Source organism: Amphiura filiformis, chromosome 16, assembly GCF_039555335.1.
Source record: "Amphiura filiformis chromosome 16, Afil_fr2py, whole genome shotgun sequence".
NCBI lineage: Eukaryota > Metazoa > Echinodermata > Ophiuroidea > Amphilepidida > Amphiuridae > Amphiura > Amphiura filiformis.
In genome coordinates this window covers 34,652,494-34,673,809 of record NC_092643.1, presented here as the reverse complement: position 1 = coordinate 34,673,809, position 21,316 = coordinate 34,652,494, and the positions used below count along the sequence as shown (strand labels likewise).

Below are 21,316 nucleotides of genomic sequence, written 5' to 3'. Positions count from 1 at the left end.
AATTTTAGAACTAATGTTTTACAGCTGCAGCAAGAAGTTGCATTAAACCAGAGAGATCATTTTAAAGCCCTTCAAAGTCAGGTAATTCCACTTTACTTTCAATATGTAGTCTGATTTCTGTTGCAAAATAAAGAGTATTTCAAGCAGAGTTACAATTGTGGTGAAGTTTCTTTGAGTTAAAACATTCACTTTGGGTTAGTAAATCAACATAAGCAATCAAGCATTCCAATATCAAATCAAATAGAGAGAAAACAGTCAAGAAAGAGCTGATTTTATTTCTGCAAAACCTGTTGAAAAAAATAAGTTGATTTTATAAATTAAAGACTTTTATGCATACAGAGAGTAGACACAAACCAAGAATGCTTTTGTTTTGAAGAATAAAGACTTTCGCAAGACAATTTACTACACATATCAATCAGCTTAAACTTATCAAATGCTGCATTGCTTTTGTGGTATTTACAAATGGTGCCAAATTCTCATTTTCCTGTCTAGAAACTGGTGTGTTAGTTTGCTTGCCATTGTATTTGATCATTCCAATGGATACACTATATACATACATGCAAAAGTCGCTTCAGGGCCTTGTTCATTGTAGTTGTAAACTTTTAAACTATCAGGCATCAACCACCCATTTTGCACAGAAGATTGCATCATAGCTGCCTGCTATCCAGCATTTATTGCGATAAAATACACTTGCAAAAATAGCTTGAAGATACTAGCAGAAAGTCTATTTCATTGTTTGTAAACTATCACCTATTTTGCACTGAAGATTGTGTCATAGATGCCTGCAATCCAGAATTTGTTGCGATACAATGCAAATGCACATTTGCTATGCTAGCATAGCAAGATTTGTATTGTAATTACCAGTAATGCTGAATGAACATGTTTCTTGATTCTCAGCTTGGTCTGTGAATATATATGTGACTCTTGTCAAACCAACCATAAACCTATCTCCAGGTCTATGAGATTGTATGTATGTTGGCGTCACACCACTGTCATCTGTAGCTGTAGGTTCTATCCAACTCGCAACTCTTCCTAATGTTCCCAGTGGTACTGTATATGTGGCTGGCAGAGGACATCCGCTGATCACAGGAGGGATGGTGTCAACTACATTGACTAAGAAAGAACACCCAATATTTTATTACACATGTAGCATATGTTACATTGAGAAAATTTCTGAAACAGCTTAAAACATAGATGATCAACATAATGCTAAATCTTTTATGCCGTTTTTTTTCAAAGGCAAAACATAAAACAGGTATCTTGTGATAATTACCAGTAATAAAGAATGAGCACTGCGCTTCATTCCCTGAAGAATCAGTAAAAGTATAAGTCACTGGAGATGTACCAACAGGGAAGGCTTGTCCAGGCTGATGAGTTCTTGAAATAGTGGGTTGTCTCCCCGAGTTATCAAATGCAGTTGGTTCGACCCAAGTCACAGGAAGAGATGATGTACCAAATGGCACTGGATATCTGGCTGAGTTTGGACAACCACTGACTATAGGAGCATCCGAGTCAACTGACAAAACTGAAAAGTTTGTAAAAGTGAATATCAAACAGGCAAATTTGCAGCTACCAGAGAAACTCTACGCATAAAAAACCAAGAAGCTCATCCGTATCATTTAAAACACAATTTAAGTATAAAGAATAATTAGGTAGCACATTGGCAATAAAGAAATAGGTCCACTTTCACACCCAGAATTCTTAGCAGTACTGTTTTACAGCTGCAACAAATAGCTGAAATAAAATGCTTATTTCAAAGCTCAGGAAAATCTACTTCCAATTCACTGTCTGATTTCAATTGCAAAATAAGAGTATTGTAGGTAGTATTATGATGGCAGAGTAGTTACTTTTAAGTACTTAAAAGTACTAGGAATACATTTAGTTTTAGATTTGGTTCATTGCATGTAAGCACATAATACAATGTAGTGTTTATATATGTCATATATTGAAAAGTGTTAATGAGAATAACTTTTTACTTCTACAAGATGCTAAAAATGCAATTTCTATAAGCCAGGCTTTTGCAACACAAATCAAATAAAGAAGACTTTTATGCTATTCAGAGAGTAGACTTGTCATCCCAAGAATGCTATGCTGAATAATGGCGAATTCTGTAAACTTACTCTGCAATCAACCAGCTTTAACTTAGCTGCACTTCTGTCATGGTAATAATAAAGTATTTACCAGTGATGGTGAATGATTATTTACCGGTGTAACAAAAACTGCAGATGATGTTTACTTGTCGTTTAATTTTGTCAGTTTAATGCATACACTTGCAAAAATAGCTTGAAGATAATAGCAGAAAGTTTAGCTCATTGTTGTAACCTATTGTACTATCATAAATCTATCACCCATTTTGAAGAGAAGATTGCGTCATAGATGCCTGCAATCCCGAATTTGCTGCGATACAATGCAAATGCGCATTTGTTATGCTAGCAAAATATTTGTATTGTAATTACCAGTAACGGCGAATGAACATGTTTCTTGATTTGCAGCTTGGTCCGTGAATATATATGAGACTTGTGTCATACCAACCATAAAGTAATCTCCAGGACTATGAGTCTGTATGTATGTTGGCGTCACACCACTGTCATCTGTAGCTGTAGGTTCTATCCAACTCACAATTCTTCCTGATGTTCCCAGTGGTACTGTATATGTTGGCGATCGAGGACATCCATTGATCACAGGAGGGATGGTGTCAACTACATTGACTAAGAAAGAACACCCAATATTTTATAACATATGTAGCATACAGTACATTGAGGAAATTCCTGAAACAGCTTGAAATTTAAATGATTAACTTAAAGCTAAAGCTTTTAAAGAATACACTTTAAAAAATAAATAAACATAAACGAAGTGTTATGTGATAATTACCAGTAATAGTGAATGAGCATTGAGCTTCATTCCCTGAAGAATCAGTAAAAGTATAAGTCACTGGAGTTGTACCAACAGGGAAGGCTTGTCCAGGCTGATGAGTTCTTGAAATAGTGGGTTGTCTCCCTGAGTTATCAGATGCAGTTGGTTCGACCCAAGTCACAGGAAGAGATGATGTACCAAATGGCACTGGATATCTGGCTGAGTTTGGACAACCACTGACTATAGGAGCATCCGAGTCAACTGACAAAACTGAAAAGTTTGCAGAACTGATTATTAGGCATAATCAAATTTTGCAGCTACCAGAGAAAACTCTACGCATGAACAAACCAAGAAACCAGAAAGCTCTACTCGATTTCTTTTTGGTTCATCCTGCTGTTAATCATTAAGCACCATATTGGCAAAGAAGAAACAGGTTCACTTTCAAATTCACAATGTTAGCACTGTTTTAAAGCTGGAGCAAGAAGTTGCATTAAACTGCAGAGAACATTTCAAAGCCCTTCAAAGTCAGGAAACTCCACTTTATTTTCAATCTGTCTGGTTTCTATTGCAAAATAGAGAGTATTTTATGCAGTGTTACAATTGAAGTGAAGTTACTAAGAGTTAAAAACATTCAGTTTGAGTTATAGTTTTCAGCGGTCTGCCAATTTAGGCGCATTTTATGGCATATACAGAAGTGGGGTTCTGATTGGCTAATTGATTCACGTCATCATCATATCAGCACCTCATTCGCTGGTCAAGCTGCATAGCATCACATGACCTAGTTCTTTTTACGTGATAATCAGACAGAGCAGACAGACACCGATGAAGTAATTTGCTGAATAGTATAGTTAAACCAATTCAATGAAATTATTCATTCAAATATGTTTTCAAGTGAAATATAAAAAACATTCATGAAGAAAGAGCACAGTTCATTTCTACAAAACCTGCTAAAAAATAAAGTTAATTTTATTCATCTAGCTTTTAACATTTAATGCAAACAGATTGGCAATGAAGAAACAGGGCCTAGCTAGTAATTTTAGCATAATTGTTTCATATTTACAGCTGCAGCAAGAAGTTGAAATAAACTGCACAGATCATTTCAAAGTCCTTCAAAGTCAGGAAAATTATGCTTTCAATCTGGTGTTTGATTCCTATAACAAAATAGAGACCAATGTATGCAGAATAGCAGAGTAGTTACATAAGTATTAAAATAATATTCAATTTTATTAAGTTCAAAAAGTTATTGCATTTAAGCATATAATACAATGTAGTGTTCATACATGTCAAATATTAAAGTGTTAATGAGAATAACCTTTTACTTCTACAAAAGATGCCGGAAAAATGCAATTTCTGCAAGAGAGGTTTTGCAATATAAATTTTCTAAAGTAGACTTTCATGCTATACAGAGAGTAGACAGTTAACCCAAGAATGCTATACTGGATAATGGTGACTTCTGAAAGACAGCTCACTCCGCAAATCAACCAGCTTTAACTTGAAATGCTGCACTTCTTTCATGGTAATAATACGGTATTTATCAGTGAAGGCAAATGATTATTTCCCTGTGTAAAAACTGCCGTGTAAGTTTGCTTGCCATTGCATTTTGTCAGCTGAATGCAAAAAAATACCTTGAAGATTATAACAGAAAAGTCCATTTTGCAGAGATTGCTTCATAGATGCCTGCGATCCAGAATTTGCTGCGATGAAATGCAATGCACATTTGCTGTGCTAGCAAAATTTCTGTATTGTAATTACCAGTAATGGTGAATGAACATGTTTCTTGATTCCCAGCCACATCCATGAATATATATGCGACTTGCGTTATACCAACCACAAAGTAATCTCTAGGACTATGAGTCTGTAAGTATGTTGGTGTCACACCACTGTCATCTGTAGCTGTAGGTTCTATCCAACTCACAACTCTTCCTAATGTTCCCAGTGGTACTGTATATGTGGGTGACTGAGGACATCCAATGATCACAGGAGGGATGGTATCAACTACAATGACTAAGAAAGAACACCCAATATTCTTATTACATGTGCAAACAGAAGTGATTCGTTCAGAGCTAAAGCTTTTAAAGAATGGACATTTTTAACAAGACTAACCATAAAGCAGCTATTTTGGGATAATTACCAGTAATAGTGAATGAGCACTGAGCTTCATTCCCTGAAGAATCAGTAAAAGTATAAGTCACTGGAGTTCTACCAACAGCGAAGTTTTGTCCAGGTTGATGAGATCTTGTAACAGTGGGTTGTGCACCGAATTGTCAAATGCAGTGGGTTCAATCCAAGTCACAGAGCGAGATTGTGTCCCAGATGGCACTGGATAACTGTCCGAGTTTGGACAACCGCTGACTATAGGAGCATCTGAGTCAACTGACAAAACTAAAAGATACAGATGTTTTATTATTTCATTCTCACATAGATTTTATAGCATATGCAGCAGTTGAATGGAATGTAGAAATGTAGCAAGTTCCTTCCCACTTTTCAGAAATCAGCATAGCCCTTACTACATTTTCTGTAAAAAAGGATTCATTGAAAGACTTTATTCAGCAAGGAAGAAAGCAGATAATCACTTACATGGTCTTCATAAAGATCACTATTTTCAACCACCAAGAAATTTTAGAGCAAAGATAAGACTTATTATTATTTATATCCGGCTTTTGAGCGATACAATAAAACTGTATATTGTGCAATATTTTCAAAATACCCGGATGCAATACAATATTTCTTGAATATTTATGCAGCGTGATCAGCGTATCGTCATAGCGTTACCATGGTGACGGCACCAACACAGCGCCATGATACAACAGCACAACAATACAATACAGACATCGTAACGGCTCACAGGAGATTTCGTACTGTATAAACGAGTAAAATCACAAACTTAATTCGCAGCAATTCTGGATGATGATAACCTTAGGAAATATAATCCACATCTACAAATAAACCTATATATAATTATTCGAAATTGTCTTTGGAGAGTAAAGAGCAGAAAACAAGAAGGTCAAAAGGTAAGCTTACATTACAATACACATTGGTTAAACCCGATGGCTAGGTAACCTTAAATTTTCATTTTACCGCATAGCAAAAGCCTGATATAAATAATAATAATAATATTGAATGGCTTATTTTAGTATGATACATGAATATATTGCACTCGATAGAAAAATATTGCACTCGTCTTCGACTCGTGCAATATTTTTCTATCTCGTGCAATATATTCTTGTATCACACTCAAAGCCATTCAATATTATATAATTATTTAGCAGTTTAAGCTCTCACTTCTCTGTATCGTTGAGATTTGCTGAAAGGTAATTGTCCACATTGTGGCATCTGCAGCTATGGCTAGTGTAATTTGCTATTCAGCAGGAACTTTGCTCAATTAAGTGAAAATTAGTGCACATTATATGATAATAATAATCTTAAAACAAGAATTTATCTAGAGCATATCCCAAAGGATAAACCATAAGAATCATTTTACATCAACAAATTCATAGAGCAAGCAGACAAGAGCAAAGTATCAAATAAACATGATCTAAAATACCCTATTATGAAACTTCATATCATACAAGCTATAAGAGCATATATACTTTCACTGCCCAATAGAAAGCTTTAGAACAAAACAATTTCCAGAGTCATATCTGCAAATTTGCCACAAAAATAAAGCATAGACTTGTTTGTTTTGAGCTAGCAGCAGGTAAACCAAACAAAAACAACTATTACCAGTGATACCGAAAGAACAGAATTCGTCATTGCCTGATGAGTCACTGAATATATATGTGACTTGTGTCACACCAACCACAAAGCTATCTCCAGGACTATGAGATTGTAAACTAGTAGGTATCACTCCACAGTCATCTGTAGCTGCAGGTTCTAGCCAACTCACAATTCTTCTGGGTGTTCCCAGTGGAACTGTATATGTAGCTGCTTGAGGACATCCACTGATCACAGGAGGGATGGTGTCAACTACATTCACTAGAAAATAACATCAAAATATCATTACATGTGCTACATGTTGCATATTCTTAAAACAGAAGGCTTGAAATAGAAATGATTCATTCAAAGCTAATGCATTTTGGAAATACAGATAAAATAAAATGACTTAATATGCAGGTGTTTTCTTATAATTACCAGTAATAGTGAATGAGCACTGAGCTTCATTCCCTGAAGAATCAGTAAAAATATAAGTCACTGGAGTTGTAGCAACAGGGAAGTTTTGTCCAGGTTGATGAGATCTTGAAATAGTGGGTTGTCTTCCTGAGTTATCAAATGCAGTTGGTTCAATCCAAGTCACAGATCGAGATTGGGTTCCACATGGCACTGGATAACTGGCTGAGCCTGGACATCCACTAACTATAGGAGCATCTGTGTCCACTGACAAAACTAAAAAGTACAGATTTTTTTTAATTTCAATTTCAGCAATGATTTTATAGCATATGCGGCAGTTGTATAGAATGTGCAAGTTCAGCAAGTTCTACCATAGTCTTTCCTTCCAACTGTTGAGAGATCAGCATTGCTATTTTCTGTAGAAAAAGATTGCTTGAAGGACTTTATCGGCAAGGAAGAAATGCAGATAATCACAAATAGTGGTTTTCATAAAGATCAATATAGCAAACCAACAAGAAAGATTTCCTTAAAAAATAGACAACTCAGCAACTTCAGCAAGAAGAAAACAATTATTATGCAGCAGTTAGCTCTTCTTGGTATTCTTTGAGTTTCTCTAAAAGGTTATTGTCCATATTGTGACAACATGCAGCTAAGGCTAGTGTACTTTGCTTTTCAGTAAAAAAGATGCTCAAGTAGTTGGCAAACTTATGCACCTTAAGATCAAAAGGATTTAACTTTCCAATCCTAGCTGACAACAAGTTAGAAGAAACATTTTTTCTTCCATAGCCTTTTGCAGAGTTAGCTTCGAAATCTCCTATCTCTTTCCCATTAGCTGAAACAGATTTGAGATACCAATTGTTTTCCTTAAACAGAGGTATTACACACTTTTAATATCTATGAGGTTTACTAATGCAGCTTTAGAAAGAACAAAGATCCAGAGTCATATTTTATCTTGGTAAATTTGCTTCAAATATAAAGCACCAAGACTTGAGATTATGCTTTGAAAGATCAGGTATTCAGAGTGATATCTATTTTGCAAAGAGAGCAAAATTGCTACAGAAATAAAGCATCCAGACTTCTCTGTTTTGAGCTAGCAGCTGGCAAACCAAACAAAAATAACAATTACCAGTGATACTGAAAGAACAGAATTCGTCATTGCCTGATGAGTCACTGAATATATATGTGACTTGTGTCACACCAACCACAAAGCTATCTCCAGGACTATGAGATTGTAAACTTGTAGGCATCACTCCACAGTCATCTGTAGCTGCAGGTTCTAGCCAACTCACAATTCTTCTGGGTGTTCCCAGTGGAACTGTATATGTAGCTGATAGAGGACATCCGCTGATCACAGGAGGGATGGTGTCAACTACATTGACTAGAAAATAACATCAAAATATCAATACATGAGCTACCTGTTGCATATTCTTAAAACAGAAAGCTTGAAATAGAAATGATTCATTCAAAGCTAATGCATTTTGGAAATACAGATAAAACAAAATGACTTAATATCCAGCAGGTGTTTTCTTATAATTACCAGTAATAGTGAATGAGCACTGAGCTTCATTCCCTGAAGAATCAGTAAAAATATAAGTCACTGGAGTTGTACCAACAGGAAGTTTTGTCCAGGTTGATGAGATCTTGAAATAGTGGGTTGTCTCCTGAGTTATCAAATGCAGTTGGTTCAATCCAAGTCACAGATCGAGATTGGGTTCCACATGGCACTGGATAACTGGCTGAGCCTGGACATCCACTAACTATAGGAGCATCTGTGTCCACTGACAAAACTAAAAAGTACAGATTTTTTTAAATTTCAATTTCAGCAATGATTTTATAGCATATGCGGCAGTTGCATAGAATGTGCAAGTTCAGCAAGTTCTACCATAGTCTTTCCTTCCAACTTTTGAGAGATCAGCATTGCTATTTTCTGTAGAAAAAGATTGCTTGAAGGACTTTATCGGCAAGGAAGAAATGCAGATAATCACAAATAGTGGTTTTCATAAAGATCAATATAGCAAACCAACAAGAAAGATTTCCTTAAAAAAGAGACAACTCAGCAACTTCAGCAAGAAGAAAACAATTATTATGCAGCAGTTAGCTCTTCTTGGTATTCTTTGAGTTTCTCTAAAAGGTTATTGTCCATATTGTGACAACATGCAGCTAAGGCTAGTGTACTTTGCTTTTCAGTGAAAAAGATGCTCAAGTAGCTGGCAAACTTATGCACCTTAAGATCAAAAGGATTTAACTTTCCAATCCTAGCTGACAACAAGTTAGAAGAAACATTTTTCTTCCATAGCCTTTTGCAGAGTTAGCTTGAAATCTCCTATCTCTTTCCCATTAGCTGAAACAGATTTGAGATACCAATTGTTTTCCTTAAACAGAGGTATTACACACTTTTAATATCTATGAGGTTTCCTGATGCAGCTTTAGAAAGAACAAAGATCCAGAGTCATATTTTATCTTGGTAAATTTGCTTCAAATATAAAGCACCAAGACTTGAAATTATGCTTTGAAAGATCAGGTATTCAGAGTGATATCTATTTTGCAAAGAGAGCAAAATTGCTACAGAAATAAAGCATCCAGACTTCTCTGTTTTGAGCTAGCAGCTGGCAAACCAAACAAAAATAACAATTACCAGTGATACTGAAAGAACAGAATTCGTCATTGCCTGATGAGTCACTGAATATATATGTGACTTGTGTCACACCAACCACAAAGCTATCTCCAGGACTATGAGATTGTAAACTTGTAGGCATCACTCCACAGTCATCTGTAGCTGCAGGTTCTAGCCAACTCACAATTCTTCTGGGTGTTCCCAGTGGAACTGTATATGTAGCTGATAGAGGACATCCGCTGATCACAGGAGGGATGGTGTCAACTACATTGACTAGAAAATAACATCAAAATATCAATACATGAGCTACCTGTTGCATATTCTTAAAACAGAAAGCTTGAAATAGAAATGATTCATTCAAAGCTAATGCATTTTGGAAATACAGATAAAACAAAATGACTTAATATCCAGCAGGTGTTTTCTTATAATTACCAGTAATAGTGAATGAGCACTGAGCTTCATTCCCTGAAGAATCAGTAAAAATATAAGTCACTGGAGTTGTACCAACAGGGAAGTTTTGTCCAGGTTGATGAGATCTTGAAATAGTGGGTTGTCTCCCTGAGTTATCAAATGCAGTTGGTTCAATCCAAGTCACAGATCGAGATTGGGTTCCACATGGCACTGGATAACTGGCTGAGCCTGGACATCCACTAACTATAGGAGCATCTGTGTCCACTGACAAAACTAAAAAGTACCGATTTTTTTAAATTTCAATTTCAGCAATGATTTTATAGCATATGCGGCAGTTGCATAGAATGTGCAAGTTCAGCAAGTTCTACCATAGTCTTTCCTTCCAACTTTTGAGAGATCAGCATTGCTATTTTCTGTAGAAAAAGATTGCTTGAAGGACTTTATCGGCAAGGAAGAAATGCAGATAATCACAAATAGTGGTTTTCATAAAGATCAATATAGCAAACCAACAAGAAAAAAAAAAAAAAAAAAGAGACAACTCAGCAACTTCAGCAAGAAGAAAACAATTATTATGCAGCAGTTAGCTCTTCTGGGTATTCTTTGAGTTTCTCTAAAAGGTTATTGTCCATATTGTGACAACATGCAGCTAAGGCTAGTGTACTTTGCTTTTCAGTGAAAAAGATGCTCAAGTAGCTGGCAAACTTATGCACCTTAAGATCAAAAGGATTTAACTTTCCAATCCTAGCTGACAACAAGTTAGAAGAAACATTTTTTCTTCCATAGCCTTTTGCAGAGTTAGCTTCGAAATCTCCTATCTCTTTCCCATTAGCTGAAACAGATTTGAGATACCAATTGTTTTCCTTAAACAGAGGTATTACACACTTTTAATATCTATGAGGTTTCCTGATGCAGCTTTAGAAAGAACAAACATCCAGAGTCATATTTTATCTTGGTAAATTTGCTTCAAATATAAAGCACCAAGACTTGAAATTATGCTTTGAAAGATCAGGTATTCAGAGTGATATCTATTTTGCAAAGAGAGCAAAATTGCTACAGAAATAAAGCATCCAGACTTCTCTGTTTTGAGCTAGCAGCTGGCAAACCAAACAAAAATAACAATTACCAGTGATACTGAAAGAACAGAATTCCTCATTGCCTGATGAGTCACTGAATATATATGTGACTTGTGTCACACCAACCACAAAGCTATCTCCAGGACTATGAGATTGTAAACTTGTAGGCACCACTCCACAATCATCTGCAGCTGCAGGTTCTAGCCAACTCACAATTCTTCTGGGTGTTCCCAGTGGAACTGTATATGTAGCTGATAGAGGACATCCGCTGATCACAGGAGGGATGGTGTCAACTACATTGACTAGAAAGTAACATCAAAATATCATTATATGTGCTACATGTTGCATATTCTTAAAACAGAAAGCTTGAAATAGAAATGATTAATTCAAAGCTAATGCATTTAGGAAATACAGATAAAATAAAATGACTTAATATGACGCAGGTGTATTATGATAATTACCAGTAATAGTGAATGAGCACTGAGCTTCATTCCCTGAAGAATCAGTAAAAATATAAGTCACTTGAGATGTACCAACAGGGAAGATTTGTCCAGGTTGATGAGATCTTGAAATAGTGGGTTGTCTTCCCGAGTTATCAAATGCAGTTGGTTCAATCCAAGTCACAGAACGAGATTGTGTTCCACATGGCACTGGATAACTGGCTGAGCCTGGACATCCGCTGACTATCGGAGCATCCGTGTCGACTGACAAAACTAAAAGACACACATTTGTTTCAATTCATTTTCACATTGATTTTATACCATATGCAGCAGTTGCGGAGAATTTGCCAGTTCAGCATTCTACCATAGTCTTTTCTTCCCGCTCTTGTGAGATCACCTTACTACATTTTCTGTAGAAAAAGATTGCTTGAAGGACATTTTCAGCAAGGAAGAAGTTCAGCAAGAAAGAGTTTGGACCACGGCTGACCATTGGAGCATCTATGTCGACTGACAAACTAAAACGTACAGATTTTGTTTTTAATTTAATTTTCAGCAATGATTTTATAGCATATGCAACAGTTGCATAGAATGTGCAAGTTCAGCAAGTTCTACCAGTCTTTCCTTTTGGGAGGTCAGCATTGCCTTACTACATTTTCTGCAGAAAAAGATTTCTTGAAGAACTCTATCAGCAAAGACAAAATGCAGAATATCACTTACATGATCTTTATAAAGATCACTATTGCTTAGCAGCAAGAAAGATTTCTTAGAATAAAAGAAACCCAGCAATAGGCAATGTAAAGATAACCCATTTTGTGGTAGCTCTTACGTGTATCTTTTTTTTATCCACATTGTGATTACCTGCAGCTAAACCTTGTGCCATTTGGTGATAAACATATGCCAGTGAACAACCAAAGGATTACTTGACAGTGTCCATTTATAACTTCCAACTCTGACAACAAGTTAGATGACAGGTAAGTTTTTGTTCAAAACTCTTTAGCAGAGCTTTCATATTTTAGCAGAAATATTGCACAGAACACTCAGAGCAAAGATGGTTTGGTAGGAAGGTTAGCTCTTCTGTATATCCATTGGTGCTTTCAGGAAGGTAAGGTCATTACCCACAATGTGACTACCTGCAGCTAATTTGCCAACTATCTTGCTGCATTCCAATTGTTGAATAAAGTTCAAGATATCGTTTGTACAAGACTTTTGCATCAATGAATTTGGCAGGTATTGCTTTAGAAAGAACCGCCATCTTGTTCTTTTTTGTACAGAAGTGCAAATTTGCTACAAAAACAAAGCACCCAGAACTGTCCATTTAGAGAAGCTGGCAATATATACAAAAACAACAATTACCAGTAGTACTGAAAGAACAGCTTGCTTCATTTCCTGATGTGTCACTGAATATATATGTGACTTGTGTCACACCAACCATAAACCTATCTCCAGGACTATGAGATTGTATGTATGTTGGTGTCACACCACTGTCATCTGTAGCTGTAGGTTCTATCCAACTCACAACTCTTCCTGATGTTCCCAGTGGTACTGTATATGTGGGTGACAGAGGACATCCACTGATCACAGGAGGGATGGTGTCAACTACAATGACTAAGAAAGAACACCCAAAATATGATTATATGCTCAACATAAGTTACAGAAATGACATTCTGAAAACAAGCTTGAAATACAAATGGATTATCCTGAGCAAATAAGTGTTTTGGAAATACAAAATGACAAAATAGGAAGCAGAGTACAAGTGATAATTACCAGTAATAGAGAATGAGCACTGAGCTTCATTCCCTGAAGAATCAGTGAAAATATAAGTCACTGGAGTTCTACCAACAGGGAAGTTTTGTCCAGGTTGATGAGATCTTACAACAGTCGGTTGTCTCCCCGAGTTATCAAAGGCAGTGGGTTCAATCCAAGTCACAACACGTGATTGTGTTCCAAATGGCACTGGATAACTGGCTGAGTTTGGACATCCACTGACTATGGGAGCATCCGAGTCAACTGACAAAACTAAAAGATCAAGATGTTTTATTTCATTTTCAGCAATGATTTTATAGCATATGCGGCAGTTGCATAGAATGTGCAAGTTCAGCGAGATCTGCCATATTCTTTCCTTCCTACTTTTGAGAGATCAGCACAGCCCTTCTTCATTTTCTGAAGAAAAAGATTACTTTTAGTACTTAGGTATTTATCCGCAAGGAAGAAATGCAGATGACTATGCAGCAAGAGAGAAAGATTTTTTTCGAAAGAAAAAAAGATAACCCAGCAAACTTCAGAGGAATAAACAAAAAAAAAAGGTATTTTGTTGTAGTTAGCTCTTCTGTATATCAAGCAAATGATTATTTGATCCATTTATAACTTTCCAACACTGGCTGACAACAGGTTAGGTGCAAGATAATTTCTTTTTCAATAATCTGTAGCAGTTTCCATATTTTACACAGCAGAAATATTGCAGAGAACAAAGATAAATGATCTTCATAAAGATTACTATTGCAACGAGAAATATTTTTTTAGAAAAAAAAAGATAACCCATCAACTCTAGAGCAAAGATAAAGTGTATCCTTTGTGCTTCTCTGAAAGGTAAATGTCCAGAGTGTGACTACCTGCAGCTAGCGCTATTGTGACTTGGTGACAAACATATGCACCTTATTAACCATTTGACAATGTCCATTTACAACTTTCCAACACTGGCTGACAACAGTTTCAGATGCAAGATAAGTTTTTCTTCAATAATCTTTAGCAGTTTCCATATTTTACACAGCAGAAATATTGCAGAGAGCAAAGATAAAGGTTTGGTAGAAAGGATAGCTCCGCCTCTGCAGGCATTGATGCTTTCAAAATGGCTTTTACGCACAATAAGACTACCTGCAACTATTTTGCTAATACTAATATCTTGACTCATTTCAATAGCTGAATAAAGTTAAGCTATTTTTTAAACCCAAGTTTTGCGTCCATGAATCTAGCAGATATTACTTTAGGAAGAAACGCCATCTAGAATCTAGATGCAGTGGGTTCAATCCAAGTCACAACCTGTGATTGTGTTCCAAATGGCACTGGATAACTGGCTGAGTTTGGACATCCACTGACTATGGGAGCATCCGAGTCAACTGACAAAACTAAAAGATCAAGATGTTTTATTTCATTTTCAGCAATGATTTTATAGCATATGCGGCAGTTGCATAGAATGCGCAAGTTCAGCGAGATCTGCCATATTCTTTCCTTCCTACTTTTGAGAGTTCAGCACAGCCCTTTCTTCATTTTCTGAAGAAAAAGATTACTTGGGATTTTATCCGCAAGGAAGAAAGGCAGATGACTATGCAGCAAGAGAGAAAGACTTTTTGGAAAGTAAAAAAAATAACCCAGCAAACTTCAGAGGAATAAACAAAAAAAGGTATTTTGTTGTAGTTAGCTCTTCTGTACATCAACCAAATGATTATTTGATACTGTCCATTTATAACGTTCCAACACTGGCTGACAACAGGTTAGGTGCAAGATAATTTCTTTTTCAATAATCTGTAGCAGTTTCCATATTTTACACAGCAGAAATATTGCAGAGAACAAAGATAAATGATCTTCATAAAGATTACTATTGCAACAAGAAATATTTTTTTAGAAAGAAAAAAAAGATAACCCATCAACTCTAGAGCAAAGATCAAGTGTATCCTTTGTGCTTCTCTGAAAGGTAATTGTCCACAGTGTGACTACCTGCAGCTAGCGCTATTGTGACTTGGTGACAAACATATGCACCTTACCAACCAAATGATCATTTGACAATGTCCATTTATGACATTCCAACACTGGCTGACAACAGTTTCAGATGCAAGATAAGTTTTTCTTCAATAATCTTTAGCAGTTTCCATATTTTACACAGCAGAAATATTGCAGAGAGCAAAGGTAAAGGTTTGGTAGAAAGGATAGCCCTGCCTCTGTAGGCATTGATGCTTTCAAAACGGCTTTTACGCACAATAAGACTACCTGCAACTATTTTGCTAATACTGATATCTTGCCTCATTTCAATAGCTGAATAAAGTTAAGCTATTTTTTAAACCCAAGTTTTGCGCCCATGAATCTAGCAGATATTACTTTAGAAAGAACCGCCATTTAGAATCTTGGCTTCTTTGAAAAAAGTGCAAATTTGTTGCATAATCAAAGCATCCAGACTTGTTCATTTTGAGAAGCTGGCAATACATACAAAAATAACAATTACCAGTGATACCGAAAGAACAGCGTGCTTCGTTTCCTGATGAGTCACTGAATATATATGTGACTCGTGTTATACCAACCATAAACCTATCTCCAGGACTATGAGATTGTATGTATGTTGGCGTTATACCACTGTCATCTGTAGCTGTAGGTTCTATCCAACTCGCAACTCTTCCTGATGTTCCCAGTGGTACTGTATATGTGGGTGACAGAGGACATCCACTGATCACAGGAGGGATGGTGTCAACTACAATGACTAAGAAAGAACACCCAAAATATGATTATATGCTCAACATAAGTTACATAAATGACATTCTGAAAACAAGCTTGAAATACAAATGGATTATCCTGAGCAAATAAGTGTTTTGGAAATACAAAATGACAAAATATGAAGCAGAGTACAAGTGATAATTACCAGTAATAGAGAATGAGCACTGAGCTTCATTCCCTGAAGAATCAGTGAAAATATAAGTCACTGGAGTTCTACCAACAGGGAAGTTTTGTCCAGGTTGATGAGATCTTACAACAGTCGGTTGTATCCCCGAGTTATCAACAGCAGTGGGTTCAATCCAAGTCACAACACGTGATTGTGTTCCAAATGGCACTGGATAACTGGCTGAGTTTGGACATCCACTGACTATGGGAGCATCCGAGTCAACTGACAAAACTAAAAGATCAAGATGTTTTATTTCATTTTCAGCAATGATTTTATAGCATATGCGGCAGTTGCATAGAATGTGCAAGTTCAGCGAGATCTGCCATATTCTTTCCTTCCTACTTTTGAGAGATCAGCACAGCCCTTTCTCCATTTGCTGAAGAAAAAGATTACTTGAGTTTATATCCGCAAGGAAGAAATGCAGATGACTATGCAGCAAGAGAGAAAGATTTTTTGGAAAGAAAAAAAGATAACCCAGCAAACTTCAGAGGAATAAACAAAAAAAGGTATTTCGTTGTAGTTAGCTCTTCTGTATATCAACCAAATACCAACCAAATGATTATTTGACAATGTCCATTTACAACTTTCCAACACTGGCTGACAACAGGTAAGGTGTAAGATAAGTTTTTCGTCAAACATCTTTAGTAGTATCCATATTTTACGCAGCAGAAATATGGCAGAGAGCAAAGATAACTGATCTTCATTAAGATTACTATTGCAACGAGAAATATTTTTTTAGAAAAAAAAAGATAACCCATCAACTCTAGAGCAAAGATAAAGTGTATCCTTTGTGCTTCTCTGAAAGGTAACTGTCCACAGTGTGACTACCTGCAGCTAGCGCTATTGTGACTTGGTGACAAACATATGCACCTTACCAACCAAATGATCATTTGACAATGTCCATTTACAACTTTCCAACACTGGCTGACAACAGTTTCAGATGCAAGATAAGTTTTTCTTCAATAATCTTTAGCAGTTTCCATATTTTACACAGCAGAAATATTGCAGAGATCAAAGATAAAGGTTTGGTAGAAAGGATAGCTCCCACCTCTGTAGGCATTGATGCTTTCAAAACGGCTTTTACGCACAATAAGACTACCTGCAACTATTTTGCTAATACTAATATCTTGCCTCATTTCAATAGATGAATAAAGTTAAGATATTTTTTTAACCCAAGTTTTGCGTCCATGAATCTAGCAGATATTACTTTAGAAAGAACCGCCATCTAGAATCTTGGCTTCTTTGAAAAAAGTGCAAATTTGCTGCATAATCAAAGCATCCAGACTTGTTCATTTTGAGAAGCTGGCAAAACATACAAAAATAACAATTACCAGTGATACTGAAAGAACAGTGTGCTTCGTTTCCTGATGAGTCACTGAATATATATGTGGCTTGTGTTATACCAACCATAAACCTATCTCCAGGACTATGAGATTGTATGTATGTTGGCGTTATACCACTGTCATCTGTAGCTGTAGGTTCTATCCAACTCGCAACTCTTCCTGATGTTCCCAGTGGTACTGTATATGTGGGCGATTGAGGACATCCACTGATCACAGGAGGGATGGTGTCAACTACAATGACTAAGAAAGAACACCCAAAATATGATTATATGCTCAACATAAAAGTTACATAAATGACATTCTGAAAACAAGCTTGAAATACAAATGGATTATCCTGAGCAAATAAGTGTTTTTGGAAATACAAAATGACAAAATATGAAGCAGAGTACAAGTTATAATTACCAGTAATAGAGAATGAGCACTGAGCTTCATTCCCTGAAGAATCAGTGAAAATATAAGTCACTGGAGTTCTACCAACAGGGAAGTTTTGTCCAGGTTGATGAGATCTTACAACAGTCGGTTGTATCCCCGAGTTATCAACAGCAGTGGGTTCAATCCAAGTCACAACACGTGATTGTGTTCCAAATGGCACTGGATAACTGGCTGAGTTTGGACATCCACTGACTATGGGAGCATCCGAGTCAACTGACAAAACTAAAAGATCAAGATGTTTTATTTCATTTTCAGCAATGATTTTATAGCATATGCAGCAGTTGAATAGAATGTGCAAGTTCAGCGAGATCTACCATATTCTTTCCTTCGTACTTTTGAGAGATCAGCACAGCCCTTTCTTCATTTGCTGAAGAAAAAGATTACTTGTGTTTTTATCCGCAAGGAAGAAATGCAGATGACTATGCAGCAAGAGAGAAAGATTTTTTGGAAAGAAAAAAAGATAACCCAGCAAACTTCAGAGGAATAAACAAAAAAAGGTATTTTGTTGTAGTTAGCTCTTCTGTATATCAACCAAATACCAACCAAATGATTATTTTGACAATGTCCATTTACAACTTTCCAACACTGGCTGACAACAGGTAAGGTGTAAGATAAGTTTTTCGTCAAACATCTTTAGTAGTATCCATATTTTACGCAGCAGAAATATGGCAGAGAGCAAAGATAACTGATCTTCATTTAGATTACTATTGCACGAGAAATATTTTTTAGAAAAAAAAGATAACCCATCAACTCTAGAGCAAAGATAAAGTGTATCCTTTGTGCTTCTCTGAAAGGTAATTGTCCACAGTGTGACTACCTGCAGCTAGCGCTATTGTGACTTGGTGACAAACATATGCACCTTACCAACCAAATGATCATTTGACAATGTCCATTTATGACATTCCAACACTGGCTGACAACAGTTTCAGATGCACGATAAGTTTTTCTTCAATAATCTTTAGCAGTTTCCATATTTTACACAGCAGATATATTGCAGAGAGCAACGATAAAGGTTTGGAAGAAAGGATAGCTCCCGCCTCTGTAGGCATTGATGCTTTCAAAACGGCTTTTACGCACAATAAGACTACCTGCAACTATTTTGCTAATACTAATATCTTGCCTCATTTCAATAGCTGAATAAAGTTAAGCTATTTTTTAAACCCAAGTTTTGCGTCCATGAATCTAGCAGATATTACTTTAGAAAGAACCGCCATCTAGAATCTTGGCTTCTTTGAAAAAATTGCAAATTTGCTGCATAATCAAAGCATCCAGATTTGTTCATTTTGAGAAGCTGGCATAACATACAAATATAACAATTACCAGTGATACCGAAAGAACAGCGTGCTTCGTTTCTTGATGAGTCACTGAATATATATGTGACTTGTGTTACACCAACCATAAACCTATCTCCAGGACTATGAGATTGTATGTATGTTGGTGTCACACCACTGTCATCTGTAGCTATAGGTTCTATCCAACTCGCAACTCTTCCTGATGTTCCCAGTGGTACTGTATATGTGGGCGATTGAGGACATCCACTGATCACAGGAGGGATGGTGTCAACTACAATGACTAAGAAAGAACACCCAAAATATGATTATATGCTCAACATAAGTTACATAAATGACATTCTGAAAACAAGCTTGAAATACAAATGGATTATCCTGAGCAAATAAGTGTTTTGGAAATACAAAATGACAAAATATGAAGCAGAGTACAAGTTATAATTACCAGTAATAGAGAATGAGCACTGAGCTTCATTCCCTGAAGAATCAGTGAAAATATAAGTCACTGGAGTTCTACCAACAGGGAAGTTTTGTCCAGGTTGATGAGATCTTACAACAGTCGGTTGTCTCCCCGAGTTATCAAAGGCAGTGGGTTCAATCCAAGTCACAACACGTGATTGTGTTCCAAATGGCACTGGATAACTGGCTGAGTTTGGACATCCACTGACTATGGGAGCATCCGAGTCAACTGACAAAACTAAAAGATCAAGATGTTTTATTTCATTTTCAGCAATGATTTTATAGCATATGCGGCAGTTGCATAGAATGTGCAAGTTCAGCGAGATCTGCCATATTCTTTCCTTCCTACTTTTGAGAGATCAGCACAGCCCTTTCTTCATTTGCTGAAGAAAAAAGATTACTTGTGTTTTTATCCCAAGGAAGAAATGCAGATGACTATGCAGCAAGAGAGAAAGATTTTTTGGAAAGAAAAAAAGATAACCCAGCAAACTTCAGAGGAATAAACAAAAAAAAGGTATTTTGTTGTAGTTAGCTCTTCTGTATATCAACCAAATACCAACCAAATGATTATTTGACAATGTCCATTTACAACTTTTCAACACTGGCTGACAACAGGTAAGGTGTAAGATAAGTTTTTCGTCAAACATCTTTAGTAGTATCCATATTTTACACAGCAGAAATATGGCAGAGAGCAAGATAAATGATCTTCATATAGATTACTATTGCAACGAGAAATATTTTTTTAGAAAGAAAAAAGATAACCCATCAACTCTAGAGCAAAGATAAAGTGTATCCTTTGTGCTTCTCTGAAAGGTAATTGTCCACAGTGTGACTACCTGCAGCTAGCGCTATTGTGACTTGGTGACAAACATATGCACCTTACCAACCAAATGATCATTTGACAATGTCCATTTACAACTTTCCAACACTGGCTGACAACAGTTTCAGATGCACGATAAGTTTTTCTTCAATAATCTTTAGCAGTTTCCATATTTTACACAGCAGAAATATTGCAGAGAGCAACGATAAAGGTTTGGAAGAAAGGATGGCTCCCGCCTCTGTAGGCATTGATGCTTTCAAAACGGCTTTTACGCACAATAAGACTACCTGCAACTACTTTGCTAATACTAATATCTTGCCTCATTTCAATAGCTGAATAAAGTTAAGCTATTTTTTAAACCCAAGTTTTGCGTCCATGAATCTAGCAGATATTACTTTAGAAAGAACCGCCATCTAGAATCTTGGCTTCTTTGAAAAAAGTGCAAATTTGCTGCAAAACAAAGCATCCAGACTTGTTCATTTTGAGAAGCTGGCAAAACATACAAAATTAACAATTACCAGTGATACTGAAAGAACAGCGTGCTTCGTTTCCTGATGAGTCACTGAATATATATGTGGCTTGTGTTATACCAACCATAAACCTATCTCCAGGACTATGAGATTGTATGTATGTTGGCGTTATACCACTGTCATCTGTAGCTGTAGGTTCTATCCAACTCGCAACTCTTCCTGATGTTCCCAGTGGTACTGTATATGTGGGTGACAGAGGACATCCACTGATCACAGGAGGGATAGTGTCAACTACAATGACTAAGAAAGAACACCCAAAATATGATTATATGCTCAACATAAGTTACATAAATGACATTCTGA

The 21,316-nt window shown here is 36.4% G+C and overlaps 5 protein-coding genes across 5 annotated transcripts in view; all 5 read right to left on the bottom strand.

Annotated features, from left to right (window-relative positions):
- The window catches only part of LOC140135911 (uncharacterized), a 232,440-nt gene extending 211,254 nt beyond the window's left edge, over positions 1 to 21,186 (bottom strand). Inside the window, exons 1-11 of the mRNA XM_072157581.1 lie at positions 21,002 to 21,186; positions 19,650 to 19,901; positions 19,239 to 19,490; positions 17,889 to 18,140; positions 17,475 to 17,726; positions 16,123 to 16,374; positions 15,712 to 15,963; positions 2,872 to 3,123; positions 2,457 to 2,708; positions 1,274 to 1,525; positions 862 to 1,113 (exon numbers count right to left, since the gene is read on the bottom strand). Of these exons, the coding sequence (XP_072013682.1) occupies positions 862 to 1,113; positions 1,274 to 1,525; positions 2,457 to 2,708; positions 2,872 to 3,123; positions 15,712 to 15,963; positions 16,123 to 16,374; positions 17,475 to 17,726; positions 17,889 to 18,140; positions 19,239 to 19,490; positions 19,650 to 19,901; positions 21,002 to 21,080 (2,599 nt within the window). The 5' untranslated portion in view covers positions 21,081 to 21,186. The remainder of the gene's footprint in view (positions 1 to 861; positions 1,114 to 1,273; positions 1,526 to 2,456; positions 2,709 to 2,871; positions 3,124 to 15,711; positions 15,964 to 16,122; positions 16,375 to 17,474; positions 17,727 to 17,888; positions 18,141 to 19,238; positions 19,491 to 19,649; positions 19,902 to 21,001) is intronic.
- LOC140136394 (hyalin-like) lies at positions 5,042 to 9,413 on the bottom strand. The gene is made up of 6 exons (XM_072158119.1): positions 9,398 to 9,413; positions 8,574 to 8,747; positions 8,163 to 8,338; positions 6,985 to 7,327; positions 6,577 to 6,828; positions 5,042 to 5,235 (listed from the first exon to the last, which is right to left on the bottom strand). Exons 1-6 carry the CDS (start codon positions 9,411 to 9,413, stop codon positions 5,042 to 5,044), a joined length of 1,155 nt encoding a protein of 384 aa, XP_072014220.1.
- On the bottom strand, positions 9,498 to 10,277 carry LOC140136393 (hyalin-like; the record flags this gene model as incomplete). The annotated part of the gene is made up of 2 exons (XM_072158118.1): positions 9,498 to 9,847; positions 10,007 to 10,277. Coding segments are annotated over 2 exons (621 nt in total), but the record flags the coding sequence as incomplete, so codon positions are not given.
- Positions 10,555 to 15,516, bottom strand: LOC140136392 (hyalin-like). The gene is made up of 6 exons (XM_072158117.1): positions 15,512 to 15,516; positions 13,263 to 13,621; positions 12,852 to 13,103; positions 11,520 to 11,771; positions 11,109 to 11,360; positions 10,555 to 10,814 (listed from the first exon to the last, which is right to left on the bottom strand). Exons 1-6 carry the CDS (start codon positions 15,514 to 15,516, stop codon positions 10,555 to 10,557), a joined length of 1,380 nt encoding a protein of 459 aa, XP_072014218.1.
- Positions 21,152 to 21,316, bottom strand: part of LOC140172591 (uncharacterized) — a 211,140-nt gene continuing 210,975 nt past the window's right edge. Inside the window, exon 72 of the mRNA XM_072195731.1 lies at positions 21,152 to 21,219. Within this exon, the coding sequence (XP_072051832.1) occupies positions 21,152 to 21,219 (68 nt within the window). The remainder of the gene's footprint in view (positions 21,220 to 21,316) is intronic.

What these genes read in the sequence shown, in the direction of transcription:
- LOC140136394 (XM_072158119.1), bottom strand. An exon ending in CAACCTGGACAAAACTTCCT is followed by an intron (nt 8,339 to 8,573) that starts GTTGGTACAACT and finishes GTTATTTTCTAG; the next exon opens with TCAATGTAGTTGACACCATC. An exon ending in CTGTTCTTTCGGTATCACTG is followed by an intron (nt 5,236 to 6,576) that starts GTAATAGTTGTT and finishes TGTATCTTTTAG; the next exon opens with TTTTGTCAGTTGACTCAGAT.
- LOC140136392 (XM_072158117.1), bottom strand. An exon ending in GTGCTCATTCACTATTACTG is followed by an intron (nt 11,361 to 11,519) that starts GTAATTATCATA and finishes GTTACTTTCTAG; the next exon opens with TCAATGTAGTTGACACCATC. An exon ending in CTGTTCTTTCAGTATCACTG is followed by an intron (nt 10,815 to 11,108) that starts GTAATTGTTATT and finishes AATCTGTTTCAG; the next exon opens with CTAATGGGAAAGAGATAGGA.